The sequence below is a fragment of the Vombatus ursinus genome, unplaced genomic scaffold (assembly GCF_900497805.2).
Source record: "Vombatus ursinus unplaced genomic scaffold, bare-nosed wombat genome assembly UNPS02014789.1, whole genome shotgun sequence".
NCBI classification, from domain to species: domain Eukaryota; kingdom Metazoa; phylum Chordata; class Mammalia; order Diprotodontia; family Vombatidae; genus Vombatus; species Vombatus ursinus.
In genome coordinates, this window is record NW_020954567.1 from 27036673 (window position 1) to 27049818 (window position 13146).

The window sequence follows — 13146 nt, forward strand, 5'->3', positions numbered from 1 at the left end:
ATTCCTTCTGGACCTTATTTCTGATTTTCTCTGGACTTCAAAACCAGGCCCTTATATGATGTACCTCTCCCATCCCCTTTCAGCTCCCTTTTGTATGCTGTCTTAAATGAATCATGCATTTCTCTTTCTTCATAAATGCAACATGTGGAATACCATTTAGCCTTTTCTTGATGACTCAGGGACATTATTATAAACATTTATTATCCTGTCATGAAATAAAATGATGCCCTCAGGACTTACTGAGATGCCCCAGACTTCTTTGCTTTTAGAGTTCTTAAGTCCGATCTTTAGAATTAAAAAAAAAATTATTCTGAACTAGCAAATACCAAATAAAATGTGAATTTCCATATGCATAGTAAAACAAATAAGATTTCTTTATTGAAAAAAATTATATTGCATTGTGGTTGGTAAATTGTGTGCTTAGTATTTCTGCTTTTCTTTCTTTTTGGTAAAGTACTTATGCCCCAATATTACATGTTCAGTTTTGTAAAGATGCCATGCACAGTCAATCAAAAATCTTTTTAAGCATCTACTATGTAATATGCATTGCCCAAAGTGCTATGGATAAAAAGAATGGCAAAAGACAGTCCCTGCTCTAGAAGAACTCGTAGTCCAATTGAAAGAGGGAGACAACATGAAAATAATTGTGCAAACAAGATATACACAGGATTAGTTGGAGATAATCAGTGAGTGAGAAATAAGTGAACTCCTATTCGTTTTGCATTCAGTAATTACCAGAGTTCTATCATCCCTAATTTTCCTAAAATTCTAATCAAATCCCAACCTCTTTCTTGTTTCTTTTTGTTATATGTTTAGATCTACCTGTATTGAGGGAAATTGAGTTTTAAAATCTATCTCTCTTTGAAAATTAATGTTTCCTTTAAAACAACATAGAATTTTAACCTTTTTTGTGTCCTAGTTTCCTTCGGCAATCTGGTGAAGCCCTTTTCTTAGAATGGTGTTTTTAAATGCATAAAATAAAATACATAGGATTAAAAAAAACCAATTATATTGGAATATAGTTACATATATATTAAAGTTACAAGTTCATACATTGTTTAAGCCTTTCTTTCCTTTCACATGCTTTTGAGATAGACTGATGATTCATAGGTTATTTCTTTTTGACCTGTAATATAGCTTAGTTGTTTTTGATATCAGCTATCTTACATTTTATTCAATTTTATTTCATTTTTATTCTAATATTTTCTTGGTCTTATTGAGTCATTGTTTTTGATTAATTATCAGGCCACTCAATTTTGGGGTACCATAGGCTAAGGTATTAATTCTCCTTATCATTTGTTTCACCTAGCTATTTCAATTTGTATTTCTTATTTCATTGCTTAAAGGTATTCTTGTAGTCATCATGGCCAGGGCACTCTCTTCTGTGAGGCCCTACTGGGATTTGTGGAATTATTCTCTTTTTCTGGGGTTACTCTTTAAGTGACTATAAATTCAAGATATTTATTGTATTTGCCCTTTTCTTCTGTTTCCTTATATCTTATATCTGATTTTGGGGCTTGTGCTAGGATAAAACTCTCCTCCTATACTCCTGGATGGTTTGGGTAAATTATGCTTGGTCTTAAGTGAGATGTCTAAGACTAGGTATTTCTTTAGACAATAATTGTCTAGTCATGTGTCCTGCAGTAATTTGGGGCCAGGTCACCTGCATGCTGGGTTGAGTGCAGACTGCCTGTAGCCTCCAGAAGGATGCTTATCTTTTTCTCCAACGAGAGCTCCAGGCCTGCCCTGCCCTGGACACTTCGAGGTGGGGGTTGTGTGAAATATTTTATAGTTGATTCTCTTTAGTTTTCTTTATCAGTGTTTCTTCTGAAACATTTTTAGAGTTTTATGGGGATGCTTGTGGGGCACCATGGCTCCTCTGGTGGTACAATAAATAGAGCACTGGACCTGGAGTCAGGAAGACCTGATTTCAAGTATGGTCCCAACTACTTTATTAGTTGTGTAATAAAGGCAAGTCACTTCACTTCTATTTGCCTCAGTTTCCTCAGGTGTAAAATGGGAATAATAACAGCAACTATCTCACTGGGTTGTTGTGAGGATTAAATGAGGTAATATTTGTAAAGCTCTTAGCATAGTGCATGGCATGTGTTAGGTGCTAAATAAATGATTATTTCCTTCACTCGAGGACTAATACACCATGGTCTTCCAATAATATTAGAATTTTTTTATCTTTACTTTGTAAGCAGTCACTCATTGTCTTTTTGTGCTGTTGTTTTTATATGTGTATATGGCAGTCACATTTCTCATTTTTGTTTGCTGCTTCTGATCTGCTTCTGGGCTTGGAACCCAGATATACAGACCACTTAAACATTGTATTAAATATGAATAGACAGAACTTGAATAAAGGTATAGTCTTGTGAGGAAGATGCAAGAACTTTAGTGTTACTTGGTTGGTTGTTCTTTGCTCTTCGGGAGGATCAAAATGACATCACTATGTTGGAGTCAAGGTGGAGTGTGTCTGATTGTGACTGGTCCGACCAGTACAAAGCTCTACCACAAGTCAGGCACAAATAGTCCACCATGATCATTTGGAGTGGAGATGTCTCAAAATTTGTGCATTTCATGTTTCTTTTGAGCTATTGCAGGACTGCTTTGCTCATAGACCGTAACACCTTCTTTGTTGTGGCCATCCCACACGGGGAGGTCCTTTGCCAGTGTCTCCCATGGCGCACAATGGATTCCAAAGTTCTTTAGAGGGACCTTGACAATGTCTTTGTATTGCTTCTTCTGACCTTCTTGTGAGTGCTTGACTCATGTGAGTGTTCTGTAAAATAGTCTTTTAGACAAATTATGTTTGGCATTCACACTATGTGGCCAGCCCATAGGAGTTGTACTCTTTGTAGCAGAGTTTTAATGCTTGGCAATTTAGCTCTAGAAAGGGCCTTAGTGTCTGGTACATTGTCTTGCCAGGTGATCTTCAGAATCTTCCTAAACAATTCAAATAAAAGCAATTCAGTTTCCTGGCATGATATTAGTAGAATCTCCAGATTTCACAGGCATACAACAATGAACTCAGCACAACAGGTCTGTGCAGCTTTAGTTTGGTAGACAGTTTAATACCTCTTGTCTCCCACACTTTCCTTCGGAGACTTCTAAACACTGAGCTAGCTGTGGCAGTGTGTACATCAATCCCTGGAAAGTATATTGCAAGGTAAATGAACTTACCTGCAGCATTCAAAATTTCTCCATTTGCTGTAACTGACGGTTCCACATATGGATGGTGTGGTGCTGGCACCTGTGTTTTCTTGGTGTTAATTGTTAGGCCAAAATTAGCGCAGGCAGGAGAGAGTCAATCCATACTTTGTTGCATTTCAACTTCAGGGCTTTAGTAAACACAGTTTCTGACATCTAAGTGACACGTTGATTAGAGTGCTAGGCCAGGAGTCAAGAACACTTGAATTTAAATCTGACTTCAGAAACTCAACTAATTGTGTGACATGGGCAAGTTATTCAACCTCTATTTGCCTCAGTTACCTCATCTGAAAACGGAGATAATAAAAGCAACTATCTCATAGAGGTGTTGTGAGGATGAAATGAGGTAATGCTTATAAAGCACTTAGCATAGTGCCTGGCACATAGTAGGCACCATGTAAATGATTCCCCCCACCCCAATTTATTTTGGCTGCAGCTTTTTTATTTCTTGTTTGTTTTGTTTGTGCTCAGCATCATTGAGTTTGTTGTATAGGTGAACTGCAGATTAACAACTCATCGATAATTTATCATTTTTGAGGATGACCTGTTGCACTAAAAAGTTAAGTAACTTGAGCCTTGGTCAGCCCAGTCAATATGTATCAGAAGTAGGATTTGAACCTAGCGTTTCCTGACTTTTAAGGCATCATGCAGTGTTCAAACTAAATAAATGAGGAACTTTAGATATAATAGATATTAGCTCATTTAGTGCAGAAGTTCTTAACCTGACATCTCTGAACTTAAAAAAATTTATGTAATTGGTTTCTTCTGTAACCTCATGTACTCTATTTTATTAACTTAAAAACATTATCCTGAGAAAGGCTTCACCAGACTGTCAAAGAGTAGCTCTTTAAGAAAAGGTTAAGATCCCCTGATTTAATGGTCAGAAAACTGACAAAAGTTAAATTGGGATATCTTCTGCATAGAAGATTACCACCCTCCCATCCCCTTTTACTTAGCTATGATTTCTTTCCTTTTACCTGACTGGGCTACTTTTCAGATCATTATGAAAGTACCCATAATATGCCTAGAGAGATGGAACAGTGATTTACATTTCTTTCTTTGAAAACTTGGCAGTTTATCTTAGCTAGCAGTAAAGCTGTAGAGATATTTTAGAGCGTGATATTAACTTCCAGTGAAATTTCCAGGGGGGTAGGTGGAAGAGTGGTTAAAGAGCAGCATCATAAGGATAGAACAACAATGTTTCTGGTAAGTGTTCTAAGCTCTCTCTGAATTGGATGCCTTTTTATTTGGATCTAATAGAAAAAAGAAAAGAAATCAATTTGTAGTTTCTTTGGGGGAGATTTTACTTATCAATTTGATGTCTTTGATTTTCAGGTGGAGCATCAGTATTCTCACAAGTTCACAGTGAATGTATTAAGGGCCACGAAAGTGACAAAAGGTGCCTTTGGTGATATGCGTAAGTATTTCTGCTTATTTTACATGGAGCCTTTTGTAGCTGCTGATTATCAAGGGACTGGCCTTGATAATGAGCTAGAAGCTTTCTTTTCTACAGCATTTCCCTATTTGAATATCAAAATATAGAGCTCTCTTTCTCTTCCTCCCCCAACCAGCTCCTTCTGTCAGAACAACACTTTTTCTATTAATATAATAACATGTTTTCTAGGGGCACTTGGAATTTGGCGAAGTGTGTGTGCCTGCAAAATGGAGCTTGTAGATTTTTAAGAAATGACATTTTGGAAAGAATGCTGCGTCAGGAGGCCAGGGAAGCCACAGCAGTGCTAAGTTTTACCTACAGAAAGGAAAACAGCAGTGTCACTATTTTTTTCTTTCTCTCCTCTCCTTTCCTCTCCTCTTCTCTTCTGACTCTTTGTCTTTCTCTACCTCTCTCATTCCTTTTTCTTCCTTTTTCTCTTAATTGCTCTCTACCTCTCTCATTCTCTCTCTCTGTCTCTGGAAACAAGTTAACCACATATTTAGGATAATGATGAATTCAATCAATGAGGATCTTTCTTTCCTTTCTTACAGGGTTAGCAATTTTATCAGTGAATGCACCTGATGGAAAGAGGAGGGTTGGGGTGGAGGTGCAGATAGAGAAGGATGAAGAGAGCTCTGGATTACTTCCTAAATAAAGAAACTTTCTTTTCCCTTCAAACTTGGACTAATGGTATTCTTCAGGTACTTTAAAATATTTGGGGGGCAGGGAGAGAAGAAAAGATAGGAAGGAGAAAAAAAGGCTAATATTCATTTGTTTGCAGTATCTCTTCATGCCACCTCCGGCAATCTGTTGGAATCATCTCTGAACTGAATTCTTCCTGATCTCCATTTTAGTTTTTCTCTGAACTTCCCCACTTCTTCTTATTGCTCCTGGCTCTTTTTGCCCACTTTCCTCCCACTCCCTTCAATATTAATAGATTCCCAAATATTTTCATTTATCTTTCACAGTCCTGGGTCTTTTCATCTGTTTTAAAAAACAAAGGTGTTACAGGAAAGGTTTTCATAAAAGAGGTGCCTTTTGAAGGTCATATACAAGATAGCTTGAAGGGGTGCCCTTCTTTAGCCTCTCTCCCTTGAGCCTGAGCAATCCCTCAAATTAGCTTGAGTGAGTCTTTCTCCAACCTAAGGCTGAAACACTTTCTTGCCAGGTATATAAAAAACAACCAACCAAAAACCTAGATTGATTTTTAAAAATCATCTGTTAAACAAAGCAGATTGTAGCCATCTGGTTTATTAGTACTGTGGTGCTTCTTATAGAGACTATGGGACTCATTGTTTTACTTGTGGTTCTTAGAAAAACAGCTGTAGATTACATTGTGGAAATCTGTAGGCTTATCTTTGGCTTGGCAATGTGTATTTAAATACTAATTAACTATTACTCTAGTAACTCCACGTAGGTGCTATTGTAATGTAGATATGATGGAAGAATAAAACAATGTCTCAAGTGTTATATGAAACCTCTTTGTTACTGTATGAATTGGGTTAATATTTGAAGCTAGCAAGGTTTAGTTGTGGTTGTTGTTCAGTTGTTTTAGTTGTGTCTGACTCTATGACCCCATTTGTAGTTTTCTTGGCAAAGATACTAGAGTGGTTTGCCATTTCCTTCTCCAGTTCATTTTACAGATGAGGCACTGAGACAAACAGGGTTAAGTGACTTACCCAGGGTCGCAAAGCTAATAGGTGTCTGAGGCCAGATTTGCACTGACAATGAATCGTTTTGACTTCAGGACTGGTACTCCATCTACTGTATCACCTAACTGCCCACAATAATATTAAGTACAGCATGAAATTTTATCTTAACACCATCATGTTCCAACATGTTTGTGTGGAGAGCTTTGTCAGGGACCTAACACAGATTGCCACCTAACAGTTAAGTCTTAGAAGGACGGCTGAACCTCAAAACAGTTAAGCCATTTGTCTCTGGTCATAGTTTGTTTCAGAGGTAATCAGATCTTCCTAATTCAAAGTCCTATGCTCTTATCTACTATGGAACACAGCCTCTCTAGCATGGTTGTTTACCATAAACATAATTTCATAATTATAATCTACTTTAAAGGTAGAGTTTTCATAAGCAAAGATGATCCGTGCCCTCAAAATATTTCCATATTCTTACTGTTTTTTGCCACTTACATGCATTTATAAATATTTCATGAAATCACAAGCATATTTTAAAATAAGTAACATGCTCACATGGGTCAAAGACACTCCCGAGGAAAATTTAAACATATTTTATAATTATTACTATTAAATTTTTTTTGCTTTTCTATTAATGAGAAATCGAAGTAAAATAGATCCATTTAAATTTTCCAAATCTCTCTGTCAAAAGAAATACTTCAATGAAATCATACCTTACAAATTTATTAAGAGCTCATACCTACCACTCAATGAAGAGCACTTAGTAAATAAATAATACAGTGCCCAGCATGATCAGAAGAGACCTTTTTAATTATTTTAAAATATTTATTTTTCTCATTCATTCATTCAGCAAATATTTATTAAGTCCCAGAGAGAGAAAGTGTCTCGCTTGAGGCCACACGCTTAGCGGATCAGTGGGAGAGCCCTATCTCTCTGTCTCTCAGACCAGGGTTCTTACTACTATTTCATGCTATCTTGTACTCACAAGAGGCAATATTAAGGTATTAATTATCTTTGTACGGTGATGGTTACTGAGCCACCATTGCTATGGCACCAACTTTGAGTTGATTATCTAATAGAAGGGATGATTTTGTGGCATTTCAGCCTTGTTCTTGCTCAGTTACCTGGATATTTGGCATATGTTTATACATGCATATGTCTACATAAATATATATACACATATGTATATATGCACGTATACATACACATGCATTTATGGAATGGTGTCAGAAGTACAATTGGTAACTATTTTTTTAATTGTGCAAAGCTAGCTGAACTATTGAATTCAGAAGGTCTCCCTCACCAAAATCATTTTTAAATAAAATGAGCTTTCTAGAGTAAAGTATAGTGATAGCTACTATTCCCTCTGCAAACTTGCCCTATCCATACTATACCCCCTCTCCTGTTGTCATGATGCTATTATTCTACCCTGTTGAAAATATGCACAATTTAAAAAATTCATTAAAATATATATTTTTTTATCTTGTTCTGGCTTTACACAAATTAGCTACACAGAGGGTAACAATATAAAATGGTTCATGATGAAACGGGCAAGATGAGCTGCCCTCTGAGCAAAGAACTGGGTGGAAGTACTCTTCATGTGTCTGGTAAATAGGTCTAGAAAGACATTTCTTTTATTGGAAGTCTCCTCAGTGGTAGCATTTCTGTATCATATTTCCAAATAAAACATTTACAGATATTAAGGTCAGTGAGAAAACCTGTTCAAGTACCAAGTAAAGATTATTTTCTGCTTTGCCTTTCAAGGAAAATAATGATGAAAGATACTGGAAGAGTTCTTAATTCACTTTATTCGAACCATTTCTTTTTTAAAAGAAGATCATTTTGGTGATTTCCTCAAAAGAGTGATAGTTTGAGGTTTCTATAAGAACCCCAACTTTTTTTTCTTCACATTTTCCATGCTTCTGTGATTAAATGAAGTTCATTTCAGATAAAGCTACAATGAGATATGTATCAAGTTGCTAATTTTCTGGGAACTTGTTTTGCTATGTTCAGGCATTATGTAGACTCGGCTCTATTAGTCTGTCTCAGGCAGCATGCTTAGCACTGCCAGATCTTGAGGACCCAGGTACAAATATTTTTTTCTATGCCGCCCTGGCTAAATAAATTACTTTGTTTACTATGTGCCAGATACTGTGCTAAAAACAGGAAATAAAAATACAAGCAGAAAAACAGTCTCTGCCCTCAAGGAGATCACTTTATGAGAGGGAACACATAAAAGGAAGCTAAAAAGGAAGAGATGAAATTACCTGGTAAGGGGAATGGTAGAGAAATTCTCGAGTGTCATTAGTGAGCCTAGAAAGGTATGAAGTTAAGGTTGGCCTCCTTAAATTAGAGATTCTGGAAGAAACTAGGCAATCAGAGGAAGAGACCATAAGAGCAGAAGATGCTTCCATTGCGTAGGGTACAGAGGTGGAGTCACCTTCCAGGGTGAAGAGATTTCTGTGGCATGGTAGAGGGCAGTCTGACAGGAATTAGGTTTACACTAGAGGTTCTTAATTTTGGTTGTATCAGTGACTTGTTTTGCAACCTAGTGGAGTTTGTGACCCCCTTTTCAAAATAATGCTTTTTAAAGAGATATAATAAAATGCTTAAGATTACAAAGAAAATCAAACGGAAGTGAAAATAAAGATTTTTTTGCCCTTCCAAGTTAATAGAACTATGGAATCTATCCATGGAGCCCAATATCCCAGGTTTAAAACCCCTGGTTCAGACTAACATCTCACTTCATGTTACATAATAAGCTATAAATAACTTAGATATAAAAGGTTACTTCATAGGCAAATTAGAGGAACAAGGAAGAAATTACCTTTTGAATCTATCTATGGTTAGGGGAAAAGTTCATGACCAAAAAATAGGAAAAATCACAGAACATACAATAGTCATTTTGTTTATGTAAAATTATAAAATTTTTACCCAAGCAAACCAATGAAGTTAAAACTAGAAGGGACATACAACTGGGAATTTTTTTTTTTCCACAGGATGGTTCTGTCTTGAAATTGTCATTTCTAAGATATATAGGGAACTGATCCAGATTTATAAGAATAAGATCCATTTCCTAATTGACCAATGGTGAACATATATCAATGGGCATTTTTCAAAGTAAGAATTCAAGCAATTAATATCCATAAGGAAAAAATGTTCCATCACTAATAATTAAAGAAATACAAATGAAAGTTACTCTGAAATTATACCACACAATCTGTCTGATTTGTAAAGTTGAAAAGAAAGGAAAATGGCAAATATAGGGGATTTAGGAAAACATCGATATACTGTTGGTAGAGTTCTGAATTTGTTGAGTAGTTCAGGAAAGCAAGTAGAATGAGGTCCCCAAAGTAACTAAACTATGCACACCTTTTGACTTAATATACCACTACTAAGCCTATACTCTAAAGAGATCAAAGAAAAAGAAAAAAAGAACCATTAATCTACAGAACCAATGTCTATAGAAATATCTACAGAAACTCTTTTTGTGGTGTCAAAATAGTGTAAAGTAAGAGAGGACCCACTAATTAGAGAATGCCTAACAAATAATGACATAAATGTAAATGAAATAATATTGTACCATACGAAATGATGAAAGGAATGGTTTCAGAGAAATCTGGAAAGACTTGTAAGAACACCACAGTGAACTGAGCAAAACTAGGAGTAAAATTTATGCAATAACAATAGCATTATAAAGAAAATTAACTTCAAATGACTTAGGAACTAATCAACTTTAATCAACATTGCGATCATCTATGATTCTAGAGGATCAACAATGAAGAATGTTAACCACCTCCTAACAGAGAGATGACGGACTGAAGGTGCAGAATAAGACAAACAAAATTGCGTTACATGGCCAATGTGGGAATTTGTTTTGCTTTGACTGTATATAATTGTTTCATTTGATTTTTTAAATTAAATTTTAGATTTTTCAATGATCATATACTTATTTTTACCTCCTGCCTTCCCCCACTGAGAAAAAGAAAAACAAAATGCTTTTCATAAATATGCATAATCAAGTAAAATAAAACATTTCAATTATCTGTGTTCAAAAATGTATGTCATATCTTCCATATTTTGTCCATCACCTCTGTCAGGAGGTGAGTAGCCTTCTTCATCATCAATCCTCTGGAAAAATGGTTCATTACTGAGTTAATCAGCCTTCTTAAGTCTTTCGAAATTGTTCACTTTTACAATACTGTTGTGATAATATGAATTGCTCTCCTGTTTCTGTTCACTTCACCCTGCATCAGTTCATACTTCCCAGATTTTTTGAAACTTTTTGTTTAAACATGTCTTACAGCATAGTAGTATTCCATTACATCTGTGATTTGTTGAGCCATTCCACAATTGATGGATACCCCTGTAGTTCCTAGTTCTTTGCCTCTACAAAAAAAGATAACTATGCATATAGTGTTTATTACAAGGGTTTTGTGTTTCTTTTCTTTCTTCCTTTTTAGAAATTGGATTGTGGAATGGAGAGGAAATAAATGCTTGTGTTTTAAAAAAATAGTCACAGTCATTATGAATCTATGGTGTAGCTAATTAAGAAAGCATTAATATTCTAGTACTTTGGCAATAAAAGCTGATAACTAATATTTTCATAATATTTTAAGCCCCTTTATATACTCTATCTCATATGAACCTACACTCTACTCTCATATGAACCTACAATCTATCTACACTTGTACTGATTAGAGAAAGTAATGTGGTCATATTACTAGAATTTGTACTGTGTATTTACTACATTTTAAATTTTACCTAGAGGTAGCTAGGTAAATAGAGTGCTGGACCTGCATTCAGGAAGACTTGAATTCAAACCAGCTTCAGACACTTACTAATTTCATGACATTCATTGGGCAAGTCACTTAACCTCCCTTAGCCTCAGTTTCCTCAACTGTAATATAGGGATAAGAATAGCCTCCATTGCCCATGGTTTTTGTGAGGATCAAATGAGTTAATCTTTGTAGGGCACTTAGCATGCTGTCTGGTACATAGAAAAATACTTAATAAATGCTTCTTTCTTTCCTTCTTTTACATAACTATAACTTTGAATAGTGTGAATTTAAATATGTGTGACTAGTACTTGCACTAATCAGGACCTAGCTGTAGCTATCATGGGTATAATTATCTCTATATTAATATAATATTAAATTATTTTACAATTGTGTATGCTGAGACTTAGAGAGGTTTACATCATCACAAAAGTATCAGAGGCGAAATTGAGATAGAGGTTTCTGCTAACTCACCTAGTTCAATCCTCTCTCTCTCTCTCTCTGTGTATATATATATATATATATATATTTTTTTTTTTTTGGTGAGGCAATCAGGGTTAAGTGACTTGCCCAGGGTCACACAGCTACTAAATGTCAGGTTTCAGGTGTCTGAGGCCAGATTTGAAGTTGAACTCAGGTCCTCCTGACTACAAGGCCACAGCTCAAGGCTATAGTCTCTAAAAAAAAAATTAAATCTCCCTTTGAAATAAATTTAAAAAACATTTAATACAAATTGTGTTTAAAATAGTGATGGTGATTGAGGGACACTGTTGAAATATGATAGATACCCTCTCTATGTTGTGCTGCCTATTAATCAAAGGGGAGAAGATGAGAAAGTAGGAGAAAATAGGAATGATATGTTGTCTAGATTTGAGAAAAGTAGAGTGACATCGGATTAGTGAGAGTCTTCAATATCAGTCTAAGAAATATTGATTGATGGATAGTCAAGATCCCTTGGGAATGCTTTGAATATATGAGTGACATGATCACATCTATTCATTTTGAAGACAATGGAATGACCAGGACTAGAATCTCAGGGAATGGGCAATATCTTTGAAATAAGTATCTGCATGGATGAGATCACAGATCTATTTGAGTTAATTTTCACAAGGAAAAATAAGAACAAAAGAAGTGAAAATTCACATCATTTTATTAGCATGTCTTATCTTCTCTATCACTGGTTCTGTGTACCTTTAAAAAAGTAAGTGCTGATTTTGTTATATTTTGTCATTTGTTATTCTGTTAATAGTGCTCATTTACCAACTATGGCCTTTCAATGTTTGTTTTTTTCTTTGTTTCCTCATGAGGACCTCCTTATCCTAATGAAATTATAGACTGAGTCCTTATCCCCTAGCTTTGTGAAGATTAGCCAGGTTCAATTACAGTGTTTTTCTTTTCTTTTCTCTTAAGAGAAGGATAGTTTGTATTGCAATAGGAAAATGTTATTTCTTTCCTCTGTAAAAATAGCTTTGTACTAGACTTGGCAGTATTAAAAGTATTGAATAATACTGTGGATTGCATGGTATTCCAGTAGATGCCTGGCATACCACAAAATACTTGTTTTATCCACACAGTGGGAAATATATCTTTTTTTTCTTCCTTTCATGTTTCTAAGTCTTAAAAGCTAATGTATGACTAAATCAGTGTACATCTTTTAGAACTCTTTCCCCCATAAATTAGGGTACCATAGCAATTTCTGAAGAATAAATTTATTATTAACATTCAGTATGGTCATTGCTTTGTAATATAATAACTTCAATTCATACATATCTGTATCCCAAGGTCTTATGTCTTCTTCTTTTTCCTGCCAGGATAATTAACTTTTTAATAGTCTTTTGTTCAATTTTTTTTAAGTGAGGGATTTTCTGTAACTTCTGTGCATTAATAAATGATTTGCTTGAGAATTTACCACAATCCAAACAAAGAGAAAGATCGTGGTGAGTTTTTAAATATTGTTGTTAAAAACTGGCATTCATGTTGGTCCATAGCCACCTTCTGCCCTATCTCTCTGAATCATAAACACTTAAGTGTTAATCTGCAATATTAGCCTGCAGGTTAAAGACAT

The 13146-nt window shown here is 35.3% G+C and overlaps 1 protein-coding gene across 2 annotated transcripts in view; it reads left to right on the top strand.

Annotated features, from left to right (window-relative positions):
• The window catches only part of PLA2G4A (phospholipase A2 group IVA), a 164596-nt gene that overhangs the window by 41422 nt on the left and 110028 nt on the right, over positions 1–13146 (top strand). For both annotated transcript variants that reach the window (XM_027868653.1, XM_027868654.1), the window contains exon 3: positions 4549–4630. In XM_027868653.1, the coding sequence (XP_027724454.1) occupies positions 4549–4630 (82 nt within the window). The remainder of the gene's footprint in view (positions 1–4548; positions 4631–13146) is intronic.